General features: G+C 54.5%; 1 protein-coding gene across 14 annotated transcripts in view; it reads right to left on the reverse strand.

Moving 5' to 3' along the window:
- Nucleotides 1–498: 498 nt before the first annotated feature.
- The window catches only part of ADAMTSL2 (ADAMTS like 2), a 28141-nt gene continuing 7019 nt past the window's right edge, over nucleotides 499–21620 (reverse strand). For 12 of the 14 annotated variants that reach the window (XM_054848598.1, XM_054848597.1, XM_054848603.1 and 9 more), the window contains 12 exons: nucleotides 21298–21378; nucleotides 20144–20319; nucleotides 18824–19166; nucleotides 17751–18132; nucleotides 12331–12434; nucleotides 10295–10421; nucleotides 7936–8149; nucleotides 5666–5821; nucleotides 4282–4452; nucleotides 3967–4143; nucleotides 2717–2861; nucleotides 499–1410 (listed from right to left, as the gene is read on the reverse strand). In XM_054848598.1, the coding sequence (XP_054704573.1) occupies nucleotides 1292–1410; nucleotides 2717–2861; nucleotides 3967–4143; nucleotides 4282–4452; nucleotides 5666–5821; nucleotides 7936–8149; nucleotides 10295–10421; nucleotides 12331–12434; nucleotides 17751–18132; nucleotides 18824–19166; nucleotides 20144–20319; nucleotides 21298–21378 (2195 nt within the window). In that variant the 3' untranslated portion in view covers nucleotides 499–1291. The remainder of the gene's footprint in view (nucleotides 1411–2716; nucleotides 2862–3966; nucleotides 4144–4281; nucleotides 4453–5665; nucleotides 5822–7935; nucleotides 8150–10294; nucleotides 10422–12330; nucleotides 12435–17750; nucleotides 18133–18823; nucleotides 19167–20143; nucleotides 20320–21297; nucleotides 21379–21620) is intronic. The other 2 variants (XM_054848600.1, XM_054848605.1) reach the window with 2 other exon arrangements.

Below are 21620 nucleotides of genomic sequence, written 5' to 3' on the forward strand. Positions count from 1 at the left end.
TGTCCCTGCATCTTCAAACACGGGGCGTTGCTTGCAAAGCTTTCCCCTTGGTGCAGGAGTTTCCCTGCTGCTGAGGGACGCAATGCAGCGGTAACCGGGGTGCGCACACTAGTACAGGGGATGCTAAAGAGCCCTTGGCCCGGCCTCGGCGAGTCATGCCCGCAGAAACACGGAGCAATAACCCCCCCTGGGAGCACAGAAAGGCCCTTTATTGCTGGCACCGTATCAAGTCTCTTTGCTTGCAAGTTCCTAAGAAGCTTCAGGGTTGCAGTTCCTCAAGCCACACACAAAGCCCCAAGGGGCTCCTAACCCACAGCAACATCCCAAAATCCCCACCGCCCCCGCTGCTGGGAATTTTCCTTGCATCACTGCCCGAGCGGCCACGACTCCCCGACTCGGAGCTGCTCTGCTCCCCCCCAGGCACCAGCTCATGGGTGAACTCCGGTGTTCCCAGCACACGGGGCAAACACCCACGACAAACTGGAGAATAAAACAAGATACCACCATAAATATGACAACTTTATTAAAATATACATATGAGTACAAATTAATGATTATATGGATAAAGTTCACTGTCTGTAAACAAATATATTAAAAAAGAGCACGTCTTTTTTGTGATATAAAGTGCAGTTATGTTTCCATATTATATACAATATGTCAGCATTACGGGGGGGTTGTAAGGACTATGGAACTAACATTTGATTATAAGATAAAATTCTCTGAAAAAGTATACACCTACATATTACAAAAAAGGGGCTTGGGCTTGAGTTCATTTAGCAAACAAAAACCAGCTTCCCACCATGTTAAATGCAGCTAACGAGAGTGCGCAGGTCTCGGGGATAATTTAGGCGAGAGGCACTAACCCCCTTTGCGAAGGGAAACTTGCGCTTCACAGAGTTCACACCTTCCCATCGTCAACCCCAAACTTGCACAGAGGAAAGAAACCAAAGAACAAGACCTTGTGAAACACGTGCACGAGTCTGCAGTTCGGGGGAATCAAATATACACGACTTTATGTACAGCTCTGATAACGGGGGCTACCAATGTACAGCGCTAACGGCTTTGCAACCGAGCCGTGCCGGCACCGTTCCTCTACAAGGCAGAGGGACAAGGGTAGTAGTTCTGCATCGGTGGGAAACAAACAAAAAAAAAAAAAACCCAAAAGCATCCTTAACACCAGCCTGTGGGATGTGTAGCACTTACTAAATGGCATATGGAGCCCTTGCTAAGGGAGGTGCAGCCCAGGGGTGCTGGGCCGCTGCGTGCGCTGGGTGCTGGGTGCTGCCGGGCACTAGGAGTGGGGTGCGCGGCAGGAGCGGCAGCAGGCTTTGCTGTAGTACCAGTGGCTGCACAGGTTGACTTTGATGGCCAAAGCGCAGTTGGTTCCTGCCTGGTCCTGGCAGCTGTCGTCTGCGGGAAAGAAGGCAAAAGGCACCGATACAGAAAAGAAAAATAAATCATTGCAAGTTCAGGAGCACGTTTCCCCCCCCCGCCACGCACAGCCTGCCCTAAACACCACGGGTTGTGCAACAAATCACCCCGGCTACGTCTGCCACCTCCCTGATACCCGGCAGAGCATCCCCTGGAAATCACCGTGGAGCTTCTCCATAAATGCCATCGTCACGCTAGGCAAAGGCACGAGAAGGCTGACCCGCTCCGTCGCACCTGGCCTGGCTCGGGGACTCTCGTTTGGTCCCAGCCCTTGAAGCTCAAGCTCCTCCCTGTGAGACGGAGCTGCCCGGGGGTTGCTGGAGCCACCAAGGGAGCCTGGCACCGGGTGGCCCCCAGGGTGACCCCAACTCCCTCACAATTCCTGCCCAAAGAGGCTGGGTGAGAAAGGGAACGGGAACCCAGCAGTGGTACAGCAGGAGTGCGGGGCAAGTCAGCTGGTGGAGACAGGGAGGAGGCCAGAGACCGCTTCAACCCTCTCACAGCTCCCTTCAGAGCAGTATTTTGCTTCAGACCCATAGGATTTACAGTTTTATATATATATATTTCACTAAAATCCATAGGATGCATGAAAGCAGGCTGCTCCGAGGGCAGGCAGCGTGCTGCGAGGGGGCCACGAGGCACCTGGCAAGCGCGGGGCCACATCCCGGAGCCCACAGGAGTGGCCACCCAACAGCACCCACCCACAGCACCCACCCAACAGCACCCACCCAACAGCACCCACCCAACAGCACCCAGCGGGGCTGGGGCCGAGCCAGGAGCCAGCCCCAAAACTGTCTCCCATTTTCATGCTTTTCTCCCACACTGTCCTTATTCCCAAATCCTATTAAAGAATTAGAACCGCGTGTTCACTAAAGATCACAGGGCCTTTGAGCCAGCAGACGAGTCAGATAACGAGATAGTTACAAATCCCGCAGGACATTTGGAGACCAAAAATCATTAAAATAATGGCACAGACGAAACTTCCTAGACATTAGCTGGAATCACACAGAAGCAGCAACCGCATCAGCTCTCCAAATCTCCCTTTTATCGTGAGGTCAGAGCATGCTTCTTTTGAACTCTCCCCTTAATTTAATGGGGTCACCTCCAGAAACAGCCAGCGCACGGTGCCCCCTTGCTTGGCCACAAAGGGAGAGCTGTGCCCTCTTCATCCTCCCTGGGATGGCTATCAAATTGGGGTTGGTGGAAGCTAAGATGCTGGGCAATGCTGTTGGGGGGGCTCGGTGGAAAATAAAGGCTGGGGAGTGCTGCCAGCAGCGGGGCTCACCTGGGGGCTCCGTGGGGCAGGGCTGCAGGTCGCAGGTCTGTTTGCCCACCGGCTTCACCAGCGGGTCGCAGCCCCGGACGATGTCCTTCCCTTGGTAGCACTTCACGTCCCGCATCCTCACACCGATGCCGCAGGTTTTTGTGCACTGGGGAACAGAGAGAGAGAGGGGGTGAGGTGAGACCCCGCCATCACGGGGGTCTGTGCTAAGCCGGGACCTGCTACAAACACTGTGCTCGCTGGAGATGTCAGGGCAGGGGGTGAACTCTCCCTTCCCCTGGCTGAAAATCGCGCCTCAGCCCCGCACCACCGGCCTCTTGCTCCATCTTTCCTGCCAGCACCATCAGCCTGCAGCAGGTTCTGCCCAGGAATACGCGGACGCGCTGCCATGCCCCCTCCTCCTGCTGCCCTTCGCGCAGGGCCGCGGTCGAGCTGGCCCGGCCCATCTGCTGCTCGGCGGCACCACGGTGGGCGCACCCTCCCCGTGAGGCCATAGGACCCCCCGCCAGCACCCCGGGTGTGGGGCTGTGGAGACGGTGTCTCTGAGCATCGCAGCGTGCGTTTGCAGAGCCGCTCCTGGGCCCGACTCGCTGCCCGCTGCCCTTTGGACGCCTCGTCAGGCTGGGACTGCTGCTTTGGCTAATTACAGGCTGCAGCGACGGTTTGCACGACTAAACAAGACGAGGCGCCTGGAGCAAGGACGAGGAGGGCTGTGTCAGGGAGGGCTCGCAGGGAGCCGGTCGCAGCCCTTCGCAGCTCCTCGCCCACGCTCGCGGGGCTCATCCCCACGGCCGCCGAACCCTGGCTGCTTTTGCGGGCCGTGCAGGGTGCTGGGGCAAACTGCATCCCCAACCCCTGTGTCCCGAGGGCTCCATGCTCACCCCCCCCCCGCATCTGCAGGGTAAGGGGTGAAGAAAGCAAAAAAAAAAAAAAAAAGAAGAAAAGCCAAAGCTGACCCCAAGCACCTCCCCTCATGCCCTTCTCCCTGAGCAGTCAGTCAGTCCCCAGTGCACCGTGGCAGGGCAGGGTCTCTGCCCCGAGCTGGCAGTGCAGCGAAAGGGCCCCCCGTCGGGGGCTGCACCCTGCAGAGCTTCACCCATCTCCTTGGGTTATTTTGCAGGCGGTGTGGCCCTTGGTACGAGGGGACGGGGTACCACGTGCTCAAGGCAAGCGACGTTGCAGGAAGGGTATTTTCCTCCTCGTCTCCCTCCCCCAGATCCCCCCAAGCTGCCCTCAGCTCCCTCCCCGCTCACCTCCGACCAGGGGGTCGTGTACCACTTGAAGCACGGCCGCTCGAAGCACGTCGTCTCCTCCACGGGCTTCTTGGCGACGTCGCAGTCGGCGGGGTTGCGGGTCTTGATCTTGCCGTTGACGATCTCGAGGCAGAGCACGATCCTCTTCTTCACGCCCCGGCCGCACGTGGTATTGCACTGCGGGGGCAAACGCGGGGCCGGCTGAGACCCGCGCACCCTGGTCCAGCCCCACTGCAGGGCATCCCTCCCCCATCGCACCCCAAAACCAAGCTCTCGCTCCAAGCCTCCCCCAGCCCGGGGGGGGGCTGCACTTACCCGCTCCCAGTCCTGTGCCAGCCAGTGCGAGGGGCAGTTCTTGTCCCCGCAGGGATGGATGGCCAGCGGCTTCGTCTCCAGGTTGCACTGCGACTCCGGCACCACCCGCCCGTCGCTGGTTTTGCAGTACACGTGCCGGATCATCCTGCCCTGTCCGCAGCCGCCGCTGCACTGAAACCGCACCGGGCATGGCGGGCGGTCAGCGGCGGGGAAGGCAACGTGGCTCCATCCCCACCCCCATCCTCGTGATGGGGACCGAGATGCCTTCGTGAGGCTCAGCTGCCTCCCCAGCCCCACCTCCCCTAAGTCGTGGAGGGATCATTCAGGCTCAGCTTAAAACAGCCGCAGGGAAGCTCAGCGAATCCTCCCCTGGGCAGCCCTGCCACAGCCAACCCACTCCACAGCCCCATCCTGCTGGTGCTGAGCAAAACTCAGCATCTCCTCGGGCCAGGCAGGAGGGGAAGCGCCACAAGCAGGGAACCCTGGGGTGGCTCTCGAAGAAGTCAAGGCAAAGGGGACCAAGCAAGTGGCTGCAAATATTCCCCCTCTGGCTGCCAAGGGCCGGGCAGGCAGTGCCCCCAGCGCCGGCGGAGGCAGCCAGCGCTCCCCGGCTCTTTTGCGGCCGCTCGAACGGTGTTTCGCAGCGCCGCTGCTGCCATGGAAACGACTTATTTTTAGCTGATGCTAGTGTATCAAAACCTGAGTATAAATAGCTTGGGATGGAGGGGGTCTCTGTAGCAGAATTGTGCAGGAAGGGAAAAGCGGGGGGAGAAAAGGGAAGAAAATGTGGGGGGAAAAAAGGAAAAGGTTCATTTTCTGGGCATGGAGCATCAGCATTCGCAAGGTATGCTGTGCAGCAGACAGAAAAGGGGATTTTAACACCCACCAAGGCCCTGAGCCAGATCTCTCAGGGTTTAACCCCTCCCCACACCCCATCCCCCGCAGGGGAGGATCTGCCGTGGGACCCCCGGGATGCTGGATCATCCCCAGTGCTGGAGCCCATCTGGCAGCTCATCCCTGCCCCGCACAAGGAGGAGCTTTGTGGAGAGGGGGGCTCAGTGCTCCCAAACACCATCACACCCCAGCGCTGCCAGGGGCACAGAGCCGGGGTGCTGGGTCAGGGTGGCCCAGGGTGGTGGCAAGTCCCGGTGACGGGACAGAGATGCGAGGTGACACGGGGACTAGGAGAGCCAAAGCGATTCGGTAATCGTTTGGAGGCCGGCTCTGCGTGCGGGTTGCCTGCAGGTCTGTCGGAGCTGGGAGCTGCCGGGGAGGATGAATCCCATCCCAAAACTCCCAGCGCCGGAGCCACAAGCAACCCTGCAAGCAGGGCCAGCTGCAAGGGGTCGTGACGACCACTCGGCTGGCCACCCCGGGGTCTCACCGGTCCCCAGTCGGAGACGGTCCACTGCCGGTCACAGGGCGGCCCCGTGCAGTTCTTCTCGGCCAGGGGCCGGGCGCTGGCGTCGCACAGCTTCTCGTCCTCCGAGCAGCGGATGTCCCGTGTCACCACACTCCGCTCTCCGCAGCGGGCTGAGCACTGGCGGGGGGGACGAGGGGGACAGCGTCAGCAGGGGCTCCCACCGTGATGGAACTGGGAGCTGCTTTCTGGTTTTGGGGTTTTTTTTAAATTTTTAACATGAAAGTCTGAACACACACTGACAATGCATAGGTGACTGTAAAATAATCTGTAGCAAAGCTGCCCCTCTTCCCCAAAACCCCTCAACAGCTTCAGCAGGCAGGTTAAGGTGCAGGAGGGCTGTATCCTGCCCGCGTGCTGTGCAAACTCTCTGCCGGGTGATGCCAGAGGGTGAAAACCCAAGGCACCAAAACTGCCTGATCAGAGCGGAAAAGTTCTAGCTGTCACTTAGAGACAGGGTGAGATCTCCCTCGCCTCCTTCCCAGGAACAGCCAGCTCCTCTCCACCTCTGTGGAGAAGGTTTTCCCCAAACCGCACAACTGAGATTTTATGCTGCGGATAAATTTGGCACCGTGCAGCCCCGTGACATTATTTAGAACTGGATTTGAGTTACTACAGTCTCACATACACACATTTGCTCCATGCATAACGTAAAGCAGGGAAAAGCATCAACAGCACAGCGCTCAGACGCACCGCGCTGATATGCTAATCCTCAGATCCCTGAAATGTGCTTTTTTTTAATGCCTATTTCCCCAGCCAACTTGGCACCCTGCTTCAGCTGGGATCCAAATGAGATTAGCTTTGCTGCTGGCTAAGAACAAACTACCCCAGGACTGTCTCAGGCAATCTGTCCCTGCCACATGCTGGAGGAGAATACAGATTTCTGTAAAATAAGCCACTCTGGTTTGCTACGCCAGTCAAAATAATGCGCCAGCACGTGCGCTGGGAGCTCCTCTCCACCCGGCTGGGAAAGTCAAAACATCCTACAGCACCGGGGAACACACCAGCTCCTCCACAGGCTCGAGGGAAACGACTCACCCCAGCTTGAAGAGGAAAAGAGACATTTAAATTATGACCAAGAAGCATTCTGGGAGCCTCCCAGGATGAGGAGTCTGATCCCTCATGATGTAAACCGTGGTGCAGGTTCACACCCAGGGACAGCTCGGCTCAGAAGAGGCCTAGAAGAGGCGTTGGGTTGATTTGGGAGCAGGAACAACATTTGCTCCTTTGCAGATGGTCACCGAGCGTGCGGGCTCCAGGGCACAAACGCCACGCTCTGCACGCAGCCGTCACCATCGCGGGGGGCTGGCGGTGGCACCCTGGGCGAGCTCGGAGACAGACACAGACCCAAAATCTCGCTCTCCTCATGCACGCCCGCTTCCAGAAGACATTGAAGAGGCAGGGCTGTTTCCTAGCAATGCACGGCGGAATACTCGCACCCCTCCGCGCGCTGTACACGTTCGCTGCGAGCCGTGCTGGGTCCCCCTCCCCGCACCACGCGTGTCAACAGAGCGCAAGACCCGTGGCAGCCAAGGGACTGGCTCCCAAAGCCGCCCGAGCTTGGGGACCGGCCCTGGCTCCTCGCGGGAGCGGCGCTGATTCGGTCATTTCCCGGGGTTTATGTTTGCAAGTGACACGCTGAGTGCTGGCCGTGCCTGGAAATTAATTCAAGGGCGTAAATCCTTTCACGGGCTTTCCCGAGCAAACCGATGCGCTAAAGCAAGAGCAGCGCTGCACCGCCCCAACCCACCTTCCAGCCGCTTCAGGGATCTGCTTAAGGCACAGCTAGGAAAAGGTTTAATTCTACAAGTGGTGCGGTGAAACTGGAGGTGAGGAAGGGAAGCCTATGGGAACGTAATTCACGTGTGAGGCGGCATCTCCTCCCTGCCGCCGTGTACCGTGGGGCAAAGAGGCTGCCGAGCAAATAGCGGTGGGAGGATCTGAGCCGCAGGCTCCTGCCCCATCTCAGTGGGCAATGCCAGCACCTTGCGTGTGCTCAAAGAGCCCATGAGTGACCGATGGCCGTAGCCTCCCCATCCTGGAGGGGACCCGAGGCTTCATTTTAGGGGAAAAAATAATTACTAGTGCACGTTGGTCCACGTGCAACGACTGCAGCCAGCATCCAAAAAGGCAGAGTCCCTGATGGGCAGGAATGCGTTTCGGTCGGAACAGGGAAGCGCAGGCACTTGTGCTCGCCCTCAGCGCTGCCAGGCCAGCGGCCCCCGGGGACTCACCTCAGACCACTCCGACATCTCCCACTGGGGCCCGCAGGCTGGGTTCTTGCAGACCTTGCGCTCGTCCGGCCGGGTGATGTCAGCGGACTCGCAGAGGTCACTGTAGACGGAGCTGTCGAATCCCGGAGAGATCATCTTCCAGCAGCGGACGATGCGGAACTGGTAGCCCTCCCCACAAGTGCGGGAGCACTCGCTCCAGCTGCTCGTCTCCCACCTGTGGAGGCAAGAGAGGCCGTCGTGCCAGGCACGGCTGGACCGGGGCCAGAGCATCCCATGGGAAAACCCTGTCTTCTCTTGGATGGAGGGAGATGGCTGCACTAGGAATGAGCTGCAGTCCAGCTGCCAGCGTGCGAGAGGTTTTGCCATGGGATGGGATTAACGTACGGTGGTTTCACCCAGCACACCTGAGCAGCGGCAGATGCTAAAAACAGATTGCCAAGAGGAAGGAGGTGCCAGCACGGACCGGTGCGCTCGCTGCCGAGCGGGTTGTCACGTGCAGTGCCCACATTTGCCCCCTCTTTTTCACCCATCCAGCTAAAGGATGAAGAGGACACAACCATCCATCACCCTGCAAATCCCAGCAACAATGTCACACAAAGCTGTCTGCGCTCTGGTGGGACGGACGTTCACGTACCTCTGGCAGTCTATGCTAACCTCACGAGATGGGCTGGAAGAGCTGGGGTCTGCTCCGAGACGCTGCCTGCCCCTTACTGTCCCCTGTCACTACTGTCCTGACGTTACAAGAGGGGAGCAGCTTGCAAGCCAAGGGAAAAGACATAAAGAGTCAAGACTTTTACAATACAGTAACGTTACAGCAATTCTGAATTAAAGAATATCTAAAAAAATGTAAAAATCTAAATGGATCAGAATTCACAGCTCCTCTGCACACAGGGCTGCCCCGTGCATCCCCCGGGACCACCCGCTGCTGCCGCGCTCTGAGCAGGAGAGCCACGTCCCCCGCACGGGGCTCCAGGCACAACAACCAGCCGTAGAGAGATGTCACACATTTAGAGGCGTCACCCAAATTCAGAAGGAAGACGAAACCAAGGTCTTTCCCGTCCAGATCAGGCAAAATTCTCTTGGCGCTTTCTGTTGGAAAAGCGTTGCCAGCCCAAGCAGCATCCCATCTGCCTGAGTGCTAGCGCACGCGCCCGGCTGCCCCGTCTGAGCTCCCGGCAGCTCCTTGGGTTACCCACGGCCAGTCTGCAATCACTGGTAAATCACAGAGCAGCTCTCCTCTCTTGCAGTGCAAGCCCGTGGAGCTGGAACAGCACAACTACAAGGAGGGGCGGGTTTATAAAAGACCAGTGGGATAATCTAAGCACGAAAAGAGCCCTAGTGCCTGCGCTAAAAAATTACAAAGTTAATGCAAATAGATATTAAAGTCCCCATGGTGTCTACAGGGCAGGTATGTTCCCAGCAGTAGCACCATCCACCTCCCCACGCTTTTCTTGCCTCAATTGCAGCCTGCCCTGGCTTTCAACCTTAACATGAAAGATTAAATGAGATCTTACGTTGCAAAGGGCACGTGCTTTCCTCCCCCATCCTCCTCCACAACTGCCCGAGATGAAAGCAAGCACTCTCCAAGGACCAGGTGCCATACGTGGTCCCTGGCACCACTCGAGCCTTGCTTCACACTGTTCACAAGTGACACCGTTCCAGGGCACGCACCAGACAGCTTTACATCTCCCTTTGCCCTGTCCGTAGTCTGACACCATCACAGTCCTCCTCCCTTTGACAGACGCCGGTCTGTCCTGCCCGTAACTGCTGCTACTTGCAAACTTCCACCAAGCACGGCCCGTGTCACAAACCAGCAGCGGAGGTGCCCCGAGCCGTACAGCCTGGCTCGGGACTGCAGTCACGCTTTTGGGATAAAGAGCTGCATGGGAAGGGAAATCTGAAGGACGGCCAGCACAGGTTCCCCTCTGCACCAGCTCTTGCCCTGACACAAGCAAACCTCAGCGACGGTTAGGATGCTGAAGGGACCGGAGGGACGGATCCATGACACAGTTTGCAAGCCCAGCCCCTCCACCCAATTCACACACGTTCCTCCACGCGCTGGCCAGGGCAGGACACTGCCTGTGGTGTTAGAAGCTGGGCTTGATGGGAGCTGCGGATGCAAACTCTGCCAGGATTTATGGAAGTTTCAACCTGGCAGCTTGAGCTAAAGCACTCGGGAGGAACGTCTTGCCGAGTGCCCGTGCAGCCCGGGCAGACGTCACTGGGGGAGGAGGGATGGGGCTGCTACGGGCCATTCCTGCTGCTCCCCCCCACCAAATCCACGCCGACCCCCTCCCCCAAACACATCCACGGCAGAGAAAGCGCGGAGCCCCCCAGGAGCGCCCTGTCGAGGCGGTACCTTGGCTGGCACTCTCTCCCAGCACAGAACTCATGGACGGGCTCGGGACGGGTCATGGCATCACAGTACGTATCATCCACTTCGATCCCATCATAGCGAACACACATAGCATATGTGGACATCACTCCTAGTTTCAAAGAGAATACATACACACAACAGAGGACGCTTGGTGATTTTGACATCCAAACTCTTTTTTTTTTTTTTTTTTTTTGAGCTGCATTTTCCACAACTTCCTCCCGGTGGGAAGCAGCAAGCCGGACTTTCTGGCCCACAGGGTGGATGCTGCCGGGAGGGGAGGACCGTGGCGGCCACCCAGCCAACATGGGCAGCGCGGTTGAGCTTGGCCAGCTCCAAAGGCAGGCACAGCCACCCCTGCCAGGGCTCACCACCAAGATCAATATATGACTAACACGTTTTTATAGCAAACGCTCAGGGCACGGAGTCTGCTCAGCAGCTCCCTCCGCCTCGCAGCCATCAGCTCCCACCCTGCCAGGTCGGTGGGTGGAGGTGACAGAAAACTGTCCCCAACCCACGCCATCCACCCACTCTCTATATGCATTACACCCCGGTTGTGCCCAGGTGCCCCCCAGGTGCCCCCAGCACTCCGGGCCAAGGAAGGGCTCCCGGGGGCTTTGCAAGGAGGCACCTGCCCCTCCTGCTCCCCACCGACAGCGCAGGCAGCCAGTGGCGTCAGAGCGAGACCTCTTCCCCCGCAGCCTGCGGTGCCAGAGTAAATGTTGTGGAGCCCTTTCTGGGACCTGGCTGGGGACCAGGAGGCTGCTCTGGCTACAGGTAACAAGAGTTGCAGCTCTCGGGAACATATGGTTTACATGAAACTTTTTAAAAAAAAAAAAAAAAAAAAAAAGATCTACAGCTCTTGACATGGTATTGCTTCTCTGCGATACGTCATGAAGAAAAGGCAATAAGAAAGGAGAAAGTTAAGTAAAACCTCTCCCTGCTAGCTGCAAACTGGGGCAGAGCAACCTGGCCCCGCCAAGGGGGAAATCTGTTCAGAGGGGATCAAAGAAGTCAAAAATGTCCCAGAACACGTGGCCGACAAGAGCCCGGGGAAAGGGATGGCTCGTGAAGCTCCTGCTGCCGGCACGCTGTGGGCACGTGTCTGCTGGACAACAACAAATGCTTAAAAAATAAAAATCCTTGCATTTGCTCTTTTAAGAGATGTCCCTTAGATTACAATCTCCTCTCTCCCCCTTTTTTCCTTCTAACTGCAGAAGCACTGCAGGATCTGGATTATTTCGGGCCGCTGGGAAGCGGTGCAGGCGAGCACAGGACCCGCATGCATGCTTCACCACAGCGATGGGCTCCCAGGGGCCCGGACCCCTAACCGAGGAGAGAGATCAGGTGGCTTGAAGCTTTTTTGGGGGGGAAAAAAGAATACAGGCTCGTTTTTGATATCCCTGGCATCTACATCTCTGTTCCAGATTTACACCCTCACAGCCAAGATCAGGCTCCAGGGTAGAAGGAGTGGGAGAAACAAAACAAAATCAAAATGCCAAATGCTATTTTGTTTCATGCCAGAGCTGAACAATCTTCAAAATTTCACTCTGTGGGGAAGCAGCTGAGCTTTTCAAACCCCTCTGAACAGTCAAAAAGGGAAGGAAGGAGTGGAAAAAAAAAAAAAAAGAAAAAAAAAAAGGAGACAATATGCTGAGACTCAGCACAGGTTTGGGGATCCCGCCGAGCTCCAGCGTGTCCCCGCTGGGCTGGGAAGCGAAGGCGACCTTCAGAGCTCCCCGAAGAGAGGATGTTTTGCAGGATGACGGACATGCTGGGCACCAACACCCAGCCCCTGACGCACCCGCAAGGCTGGAGGGCTTTGCACGCCTCGCACCCCAGCTCCTCTCCCCGTGTTTGCACCCGGTGGAGCGGATTTGGGGTTGTGCTAAACCAGCTCCAGAGATCACGAGCTCCCTTACACATCACCAGGTCCTTCCCATCCCTAACAGACATAAAAGTGACTCACACACCAGGTGATTTCAGCGGTTGTGCAGAATTTGGCTGCTTCTTATAACTACCTGTGGTACATGTAGAGCTGCAGGGTTCATGGGAGGAAAGCTTCCACCTGTACATGTCAGCAGCACTCACACCTTGGCCCTTTCTTAACAACTTCAATCTGTTTCTAGCGATAAGCAAACAAAACAAAAAAACAAAAAACAAAACAAAACAAAAAAAGGCATTTACAAGGCGAGCGGTGATAGGCCACGTCAGACACACACATCTGCCAGCAGGCTGCCGTTCGGTTGGGTTCGGGTTTGGGAGGGGATTTGCTTTGTTTGGCGGTTGGGTTTGGTTTTTCTGATTTTTTGGGGTTTGTTTGTTTGTTTGAATCGGTTTGGTTTGTTTCACAACATACCTGTCCTGAGCCCCAAGTAGAATCCCCAGCCCGGTTAGAGGCAGAGCTTCCACTGTCTAGAAATAGAGAGAATGGGATAAAAATACCCACAAGTAGAAACAGTTCAGAATTTAACAAAGTTTGCATTTTCTGCTCAAATACACCTGGCCCTCGGCATACAGCGACTAAAGGTGCAGTATCTCCTCCCCTGCGTCTCCAGGGCCGGGCACGCCGACTCGTGCTGCTCAACGCAGCAGAGCTTTCGGCTGCTCAAATCTCAGCAGCTCACTCCTTCCGAGAGCCTACACGTGGCACAGGAGTTCATAAGCTTGCTTCTCAGAGCACGCTTTGCTTCTAAACACCAAGGCATGCCATTCGCCTACCCGCTGCTTTTGCCACTCTGGGTTCGGTTTGGTTTACTTTGGTTTATTTTAGATAGGTAATTTGCATCTCTCATATCCACGCTGTGCTCAAACATATAATGCCATCGGTAAAGGAGTAACGGAGTCAGCCTGGTGCACGAAAAAGCATTTGTCAAAGCAAGAATAACAGCTTCTCCCAGTTCAGTGCATCCTACGTGCTGTAAGGTCGTAACACATCAGGGATACTGCACCTTTACAACAAAAGGCTTCAATTCTGTTCTCACACCGTTGTTCAAACCCTTGAAACGGCTACACTGAAATAGCGTACAAGGTTGTATCCTGACATCCAGTTGTCTCTGGCCTGGCGAGATATGCAGCTTGTATGATTTCTAGGCAGCAGAAGCTCTGAAATTGCCTTATTTAGTTGTTCGTAAGAAAAAGTTGAGGTCCAGTCTACCAAATCAACCTTTAAAAGGACACTGTTGAGAATCCAGCCGTTTCCTTTCAGACCCACCCTCCTTCCACCGCCAGCACTGAGCCTCCAGAAGGATTAAAAACAACAACAATCCCATTTTCCCTGTTGATTTTGCTCTGTCAGTTTGGCAAATGGTCGCTTCCTGCGTTTGAAATGGAACCGAAATGAATGCGACTATTTTTTGCAGGAAAATAACAATCTCTGCTCCCTATAAATAGTGCTTTATCTTGCCCAAATAGCTCTGCCTGGGGACCCGCATCAGCCCCTGATCCCGGCTGCCGTTGGTGTGCTGCCCGCTGTCACCCAGCCAGGAGAGGGCTCACAAGATGACAGTTTTCAGCAAGATCCATTAAACCATAGTCAAAATCCGGGTTTTGTACTTTAATTTGCCTGGAAAACAGGGTACTGCCTAGATCCTCCGGTCTATACCTTGCTCTTAGAGGCACCAAAAAAAAAAAACAACCACCAAACCAAAAACCCACCAAGTTATCCTGTGACCAGGACTTTTCTCCCTTGAAAGGAGAAAATAAGCTTCAAAATAAGATTTATACTACAACTGAGGACAGAAAATTTTTCAACAGTGTCCCTTTAATGTATGTGATCCTAAATAGAGCTTCTTCTATGTGTAACAAGGTCGCAGGGACAAGTTCTTTCCAGATAAATCAGAAATTTGGCCATAGGGCAGCGTTCAGCGCTCTTACCATTTCAAGCAAGGACAAAACTGTCATTTTGTTCTCCTCTAAATGCAAACAGCAGCACATTGTCCTAGAAAGCTGGTGGGTTTTTCCTCTTTTCTTTTCCTCTCTTTATTAGGAGCTTTATTATAAAAGTCAAGTATTTTCTTCTCTGCCTGCACTTTGCTTCTGCTCTTCAAGCAACTGCACCAAAAATCAGCACCAGCCCCTCACCCGCAGCCGAGGTCGGGGCTGCCCGTCTTCCCCGAACAGCCCCGTAGCAGGAGGATAATCCTAACAAGCGCACACAAACTCCACAGATCAACGTCTGGAGGCCCTGGGCTCACATTTCTGTGTTTTATTTCAGTTTTTGTTTTTAAGCAAAGGGGGAAACCGATGGCTCCTGTTGCAGGATCGGCCCTGGCTGTGCACCGCAGCATGGGCGCAGGATGAAGGACCGAGGGTCCCTGGATCTGCCCTGGCATGCTGCAGAAAGACTTGAAGTGCTCCAGGAGAGGAAAAGCAGCACTGCATCCCTACCACGGCACATTCCCGTGCCAGTGGGGCTTGTTCCCAGCGAGGAAAAATAACACGCCAGGCTGGTGCGAGGTGCTCCTGTAACTGGAGAGCTCCATCCACACTACGAACTACAACGGTTTGGAAAGAAATAAGACACCCTACCTCCAACCAACACTATCCTGCACATACAGACTAGCTGGTCACAGGCTGCAGAGAGATGACCCTCCCTTGCTGGTTCATTGGCAGGGAATAAAGTGAGCAAAAAGCCGCCTTCCGTCCCAAAGTGAGCCCAGGAAGGATATGGGAGGGCTGAGGGCCAAGCTCCTGCCCAGAACTGGGCTGACCCAGATAAGAAACTGGGTCCCACGGGGCCTTGCACAGTCCAGTTTCGCCCACCTCCAGGGATGGGGATCCCCCACCCTGCCCCACGCCCAGGGCAGGGGGTTTCCCCTTCTGCCCCATCGCCATTTCCATCAGCGGAGCTCCCGGCTGTCCCCTCCCCTGCCCTTCCTCCTGGAGGAAGAAGTCCAGTCCCCAGAGCTCTCCCCACGGCTCACGCTCCAGCACCCCACCCTTGACATGCCAAACCCAAAAGCACATCCCGGTGTCCAGATGGGCTTTATCCTGCTGCGCTGGGTGCCAGCGGGAGCTTTAACCCTGGGCTCTGCGCAGAGCTGGGGCTCCTCGTCCAGCATGCCCACGCAGGAGATACAGGTTAGTGGCTAGCACTGCGATTGCAACTGGGCTTGAAGGAATAAATAAAAAGTTGGGGGAAGGGATAAAGGCCTGGGCACAAGCAGGCTGTCCCAATACAGCCCCTTCTGCCACGGTCCCGGGAAGTGAGGATTGCCCATCCCTGCAGTGGTGGCACAACAGCCGGACCCCGAGCCTGCGAACGTGCCCGTCTGTCCCTCCTCCACAAGTGCCTACGCACCCAGATGCTCCAGTTGTTGATGACGTTATGGGACTTTCTGAACTGCCAGGGGGAGAGCAATGCCTCCCTACGGTGGGTGAGGCCTCTTGAGATGAGCTGCAGGTTGCTTTGTTGCCTCCCCCCACACACACTATTTTTTAATAAAATGACACGTCTCCAAGCAGCATGTTCCTGCACCCCAGCTGCCCCACGTCTGCCTCCACTGGCCTTTCGGCCACCCTCCGCAGCCCCTTGAGCCCAGCCTGCTACAGCCAGGGAGGAGCTGAGCATCTCCCAGCCCAGACTACAGCCCCAGCTGGATGCGGCCTTTTGGCTAGTGCAGAACTTGAACTAAACACCTCTTTTTGATATTTCTGTTTCTATCTGAAGAGTTCGTAGTTTATTCTAGAGCTGGGGGAATAAGAGGGAACAGTGTAGAACAACCAAGAGAAGAAAGGGGAACAAAGCGGCAGTGCTGGGTATGGTGCCTGAAGGGGTTTAAACCCCTGCCCCGTGTCTTTGGGGGCAGGCAGGGACAGTGCAAATTGCTTTTGAGTACCACAAGAAGCTGCCCTGGAGCCACCGACAGTCCTTTGTGATGATCCTGTATAGCCAAGCTGCTCTGAAGTCTGAAGCACGTGAAGGTCCCCGTTATTCCCAGGAGGTCGGAAAGCATTAGACCCCTTGAACAGCTACTGGGAGAGAGGTGTGGGTACAGGGTGCCAGGCAAGGCTACCCGGGGAGCGTGGTGGGGACCGGGCAGCCCCCCCTCACGGCACAGCAAGGCAGGGGAGCCGATGGCACTGCCCTCGCCTCCGAGCGCTAGTGAAATGCCGGCTTTGGCAGCTGAAGGCAGAGTTTCCAAGCCAAGCCACGAGAAGAGATGATAGACTCGAGCCCTTGGCAATGTTTTAATGCTCTTATCATTAAGAAGTTTGTTGATACATTTGGCTGCATAGACATTTTCTTTAGCATAAGTTGCTTTAGCAGAAGGTAGTATAAGTTCTGGGTAAATACAGTAACTACAACTAGAGAGCATCTGCTCAGTGCTTTACATCTTCTGAAGCTCAGCATCATAGCCCATGTTTTACTGGTGGGAAGACTGGGAGACAGAAAAGTCAGAGCAGCAGAGCCAGGAGGAGACCCACAGGGGAGGCTTGGGTGCTGTGGGCCCCGAACAAGCCGTGGGGGTGCAGGGCAGGACCCAAGTCCACAGCTACGGGTCTGGGACCTGGATGACTCCCAAGACCCTGATTTCAGCCCCAGCTATCCACAGATTGCTTGAACTTGTGGCTGCTCCCCAGAGAGCCCCAGCGCACCCCAACAGACCCTAGAGACAGACTGTTGTGGACAAGTACTATCCTGAGACGCCCTTTCAGCCAGCCCACCCTTGCCTGGATGAATTCTGCTGCTAAAGATAGATTCAGCTTTTTTTTTTACCTTCCCACTACATTTTAGAAACCAGCCATTCAAGGAATCCTGAAGTGACAGCCCTAATATCAATCAATGAGCTGCCACTGGAGAGCTTTTGAAATTCTTGTCAAGGTAGAGACTAATTGCACTGCTTCTGCATCCCTCAAGGTAGCAAACCCTGGCTATTTCTGCAGGCCCTACAGAAGAGCTCCCGTTGTCCTGCTCTGCCTCTCCAGCAGTAGTTAAGCAGCCAGGGCCATGCCTGGGAGCTGCTGGAAGCACGTTCCTGCCAACACAAATGGGGAGGATCGTGGGTGGCAGTCAACAGGGTGGGTAAAAAGGATCCAGGACCAACTTCTGCTGCATCAGAACTCAGAGAAAGGGGCCTGGGGAATCAGAGCAGGGCATCAAGAGAAGAGGCTTCTTTGTGGTCATGGCTCTGATAATGAGCTATGACAGGCAGAGAGCAGCCATCAGCACAGACTTGCCAACACCCCCCCACAGGAGGGCACTGAGTTTTCCTGTTGCTTAAATACTCTCTTGACTTTCTGCTCCCAAACCTCTGGCCCTTCCTTCCAAATTAAGCCCCGACAGAAAGCTTTCACGTACATCACCCTACCCCCACTTACCTGCTGACTTCCAAAGCAGATAGAAACCATGCAATGGGGTCTGCATGGAGCACGGGGCTATTATGAGTCAAGAATAGCAACAAATAGGATTGACTATGGTTAAAGACATGTCTCCTACCTTGCTTTGTGGGTTCTGTTCCCTTGAGGGCTGGTTATGGTGACAGTGGCATTTGAAAACGGCGTCTCTGCAGACGTGTTGATGGCTTTGCCGTTGCTCAGCTCCATGTAGGTGCTATTAATGGTGTAGGTCACAACGCCATCGCTGTCCTCGTAGTCAACATAGAGGCTGTCAATGTGTGACCCCACAGAGTTGATTTGGTCTCCCTGGGCAAAGATGCTGTTCATGGTCATGTTGAGCACCAGCTCCTTGGAGTCCGAGGTCTTGTCCAGCAGCTTGTCCGTGATGGCGTTCTCCGAAAGGAATTCCCTGGAGGTGAACCTGGGGTTGAAGTCTCTGTCGTCATGGTCTGTCTGGTAAGTAGACCTGGTTACGTTTGAATCTAGATTGGAGCCAACAGGGGGAAACAACAGTGACAACCACAAAATGCATTCAGGCGGGGAGGCGAAAGCAGCCCAGAGCAGCGGGGGCACGCCAGAGCCTGAGCAGCCACGGGAGGTTCAAGGCAGGAGTTGGGGGTCTTGGGAAGGGGGAATCTCATGGGGTTGTACTCCTTTGGGAAGTGTGTGCAGCTCTGTGGGTCTCACCCTGCTATCGCATGGCCAGAGGAGAGCTCAGCACCTGCCAGCACTGCCCAAGCAATAGCAGAGGTCAGAAAGGAAGATGCCCTCCTGGCCCCAGAGCCCATGCAGCCATGCTGGGAAAGCATTCAAGGCAGTTTGGTGGTGGGATGCCCAAGGGACTGGAGTGGCAAGGAGGTTGCTGGGAGTGGGCAGAGGTGGGAGGTGATGGAGGATGTTGTGACAGGGATCTCTGTGCACCCAGGGCTCCCTCCTGTCCTTGGCATGAGGCAAAGCATGGCAGGGCATCAGCAGTGAGACCTTACCCACAGCCACCCCACCCACCAGAAACCAGAACCTGAAGGGCAAAGAGGATTTGTGAGCAGAGATGTTTTAAAGAACTTTCCAAGGTTTCCAAAAAACAAACCAGCAGAATCACCAGAGGTAGAAACAGAGCGTTTCTCAACAAGAGCTCTGAGAAGCAGAACAGTGAGGCCCAAGTCTCCTCCTTACCTTGGGGTTGTTTGCCCTTCAGTTTTGGCTCACAGTCAATTGTTTCTGCTCTTTCATAGACCTCATTGGTTTCCTGACCTTTGCTCAAGTTTAAATCTTCCTCCGTGTCCTGCCTTCCAAACACCTGGTTCTCCAAGTCTATCCTTTCCCTGGAGATTTTCCCAAAATAGGTTGCATTGTGCTGGATAAAACCCAATGGCACGTCTCCATCAAACTCTCTGCTTTCTTCGCTATCTGACTCAGAGAAGGTGTAGTAGATGGGCTGCAGGTTTTTTGAGTGTGGCTTCCTCAGGAGGGTGTATTCAAATGTGATGGACGGACTCTTGCCATTTTGATTCCAGACCTAGCAAACAAATTAAACTATTAGCGGATGCAGTGAGTATATGGCACGCAAAGCTTGTGATTCACCTGGGACTTGACAGCTGGTGAGCATCTACTTTGCTATTTCCAATCTGCTTTCCATTGTATCGCCAACTTCTTACAACTGGAGCCCAGCACAATTTTCCAAGGGTTATTTGGCAGCGCTGCCCTGGGGATCGGCCCCAGCGCAGGGACTGGGAGCAGCAGGTCACACTCCCTCCTCTGCTGCTGAGCAACCAGACGCTTGGTCAGGAACTTCTGAAGTGGCTCTCCCATCACTTGCAAACCCATTTTTTGTGGCTTTATGGCAAATAAGGAGCATCCACACACACCCCTTCACCTACTACCTCCCCACTGGGGATGGGGACTCACAGCTGATCACTACAACACCTTTCACTGGTCCAGTGCTTTCTAAGCACCCAAGGAGCCATCTCTTCCCCTTCCAGAGAAGCCTGTGGCTACGTGGAAGATGGCAGGCGTTGGGCCCTGGCTGGCTGCCCAGATGAAAAATTAAATGACTTTTCTTCATATGCCTGGTTTTAAATAGTTAGCTTAGAGAAGTGCACAAAACTTAAACCCCAAATCTTTCTTGAAAGCAATCTGGCCCAATTCTTTTATTTTTACTTTTCCTGCCAGGTAACTTGGATAAAAATGCCAAGAGGTAGAAGAGAAATGCCCCCGCAGTGCCTGAGGCATCTTCTCCCTGCAGAGAGAGGGGTTACCAAGCCCACGTTCATTATTCTCAGTCCTGCCTGCATCTGAGAGCACTGACGCAAATAGAATAGATTCGTGCAAGCAACCGGGCACAGTCACTGCTCCCACTCTCCTCCTCAAGCTGCCCAGGAAAGCTGGGAAACCACGGCAGGACTTTGCTCCCACACCCACCCCTTCCTCAGTCCAACAGAGATTTTCCCTTCCCCATCACCCTTGGCCTTGCAAACTTGAAAAGTCAGAGCGCACCATTATATTCAACCCTTGATTTGTCGGTCCTTGCGCAACAATATACTCTATGCCGGTCTCATAAACATCCATGGGCCTGCGGTACTTGAACACCGTGCCTGCAATGTTGAAGTTCTTCGGACTGTCAACTTTGTAGTTCCCATTGAAGAAATAGTACCCAGCTTCATCAGCCACAGCTTCAAACAAGAGAGAAAAAAAATCAGTGCCATCACATGTAAGAGCAGAGGTATGCAGTATTGCCACTTGTTCATTCAGGGGATAAAGTTATGAGTGTCACAGTAACGAAACAAGTGTTTGTCCTACGCTGCAACACGTCTCACCTATTTCCAACACGTATCACGCAAGATACGTGCCCAGAGTTCTGGGCCATGTGTCCCTCTACATTGCAAACTCCTGGGTATGTGGCTTACACTAGCCCGTGGCTCCTCTCACCCTTTCGGCACTAGCGCAGCACGAACATTCAGTAGTCACAGCTCTGCAGACCACGAGCAGGCTGTCAGATGGCCAACAACAGGAGCTGATGCCACTTGACCCAGCAGTGGCCCAAGACAGCTCATCCAGAGCTAGCCCAGGAACTGTACCAAATCAAGCCTTTTTCATTCAAGCCTTCCTGCACATGGCCACGAGCCTCCGAGGCAGCACAGCTTGAGGGTAGCAACTGTGGTTCTCTTGGGCAAGTCCAGATTTTTCCACACTCCTCCTGAGCATCTCTGCCATCTCCATTGTGAGATGGACGGTGTGGTCACCAACACTTCAGCAAGGCAACGTGTAGGGCACATCCCCTCGGTGCTGCTGTCACGTGGCCATTGCGCATTCCCCAAGAAGGAGGGGAACGTCAAGGGGAAATCACAAGAGAGGTGAAGTCACTGGGCTATCTGTGATCTGGCACCAGTGCATTTGTCATACAACACTGAAGTAGCAATAGTATTGAGCAACGGTTTCTGCATTAAATCAATCAAAACGTTGATATATACAGCCCAGGTGCTCAGACCGCAACAAGGAGAAATGCACTGGCTGAGACGACACGGTTGTGATTTACATTGACTGTGGGTTTAGCTCATGTCTGCAATAAAACTACATTCATATTCACATCGGGAAAAGCATTAGCTAGTATAGGCATGCATTGTAGGGAAGTACCAAGAGGTTATACACACCCAGAACATCTGCAGATTTTTTCCGTTCTACTATCTGGATATCCCTTGCTCCAGCAGGAATGTGCGTTACCAGAGAATAGCCTATGGGAAACTACAGATTAATGAGAGGAACTTTGTACCAAATCATCTGAACCAAACACTCGGTAATCAGTACTGCAACATAGCAAGCAAACTGGCCTTGATCCAAAACTTTTCAGGGAGTTATGGATTGAACAAAACTAACGTTGATGAGTGTTAGGCTGCAAACAGGACTTTATCAATACTAGAAAAACGTGTGAACTCTGCATCCTGGTTATGGTGGAACGGCACAGCCAAGGGGAGAA

The sequence above is a fragment of the Grus americana genome, chromosome 20 (assembly GCF_028858705.1).
Source record: "Grus americana isolate bGruAme1 chromosome 20, bGruAme1.mat, whole genome shotgun sequence".
In the NCBI taxonomy this organism is placed as follows: Eukaryota; Metazoa; Chordata; class Aves; order Gruiformes; family Gruidae; genus Grus; species Grus americana.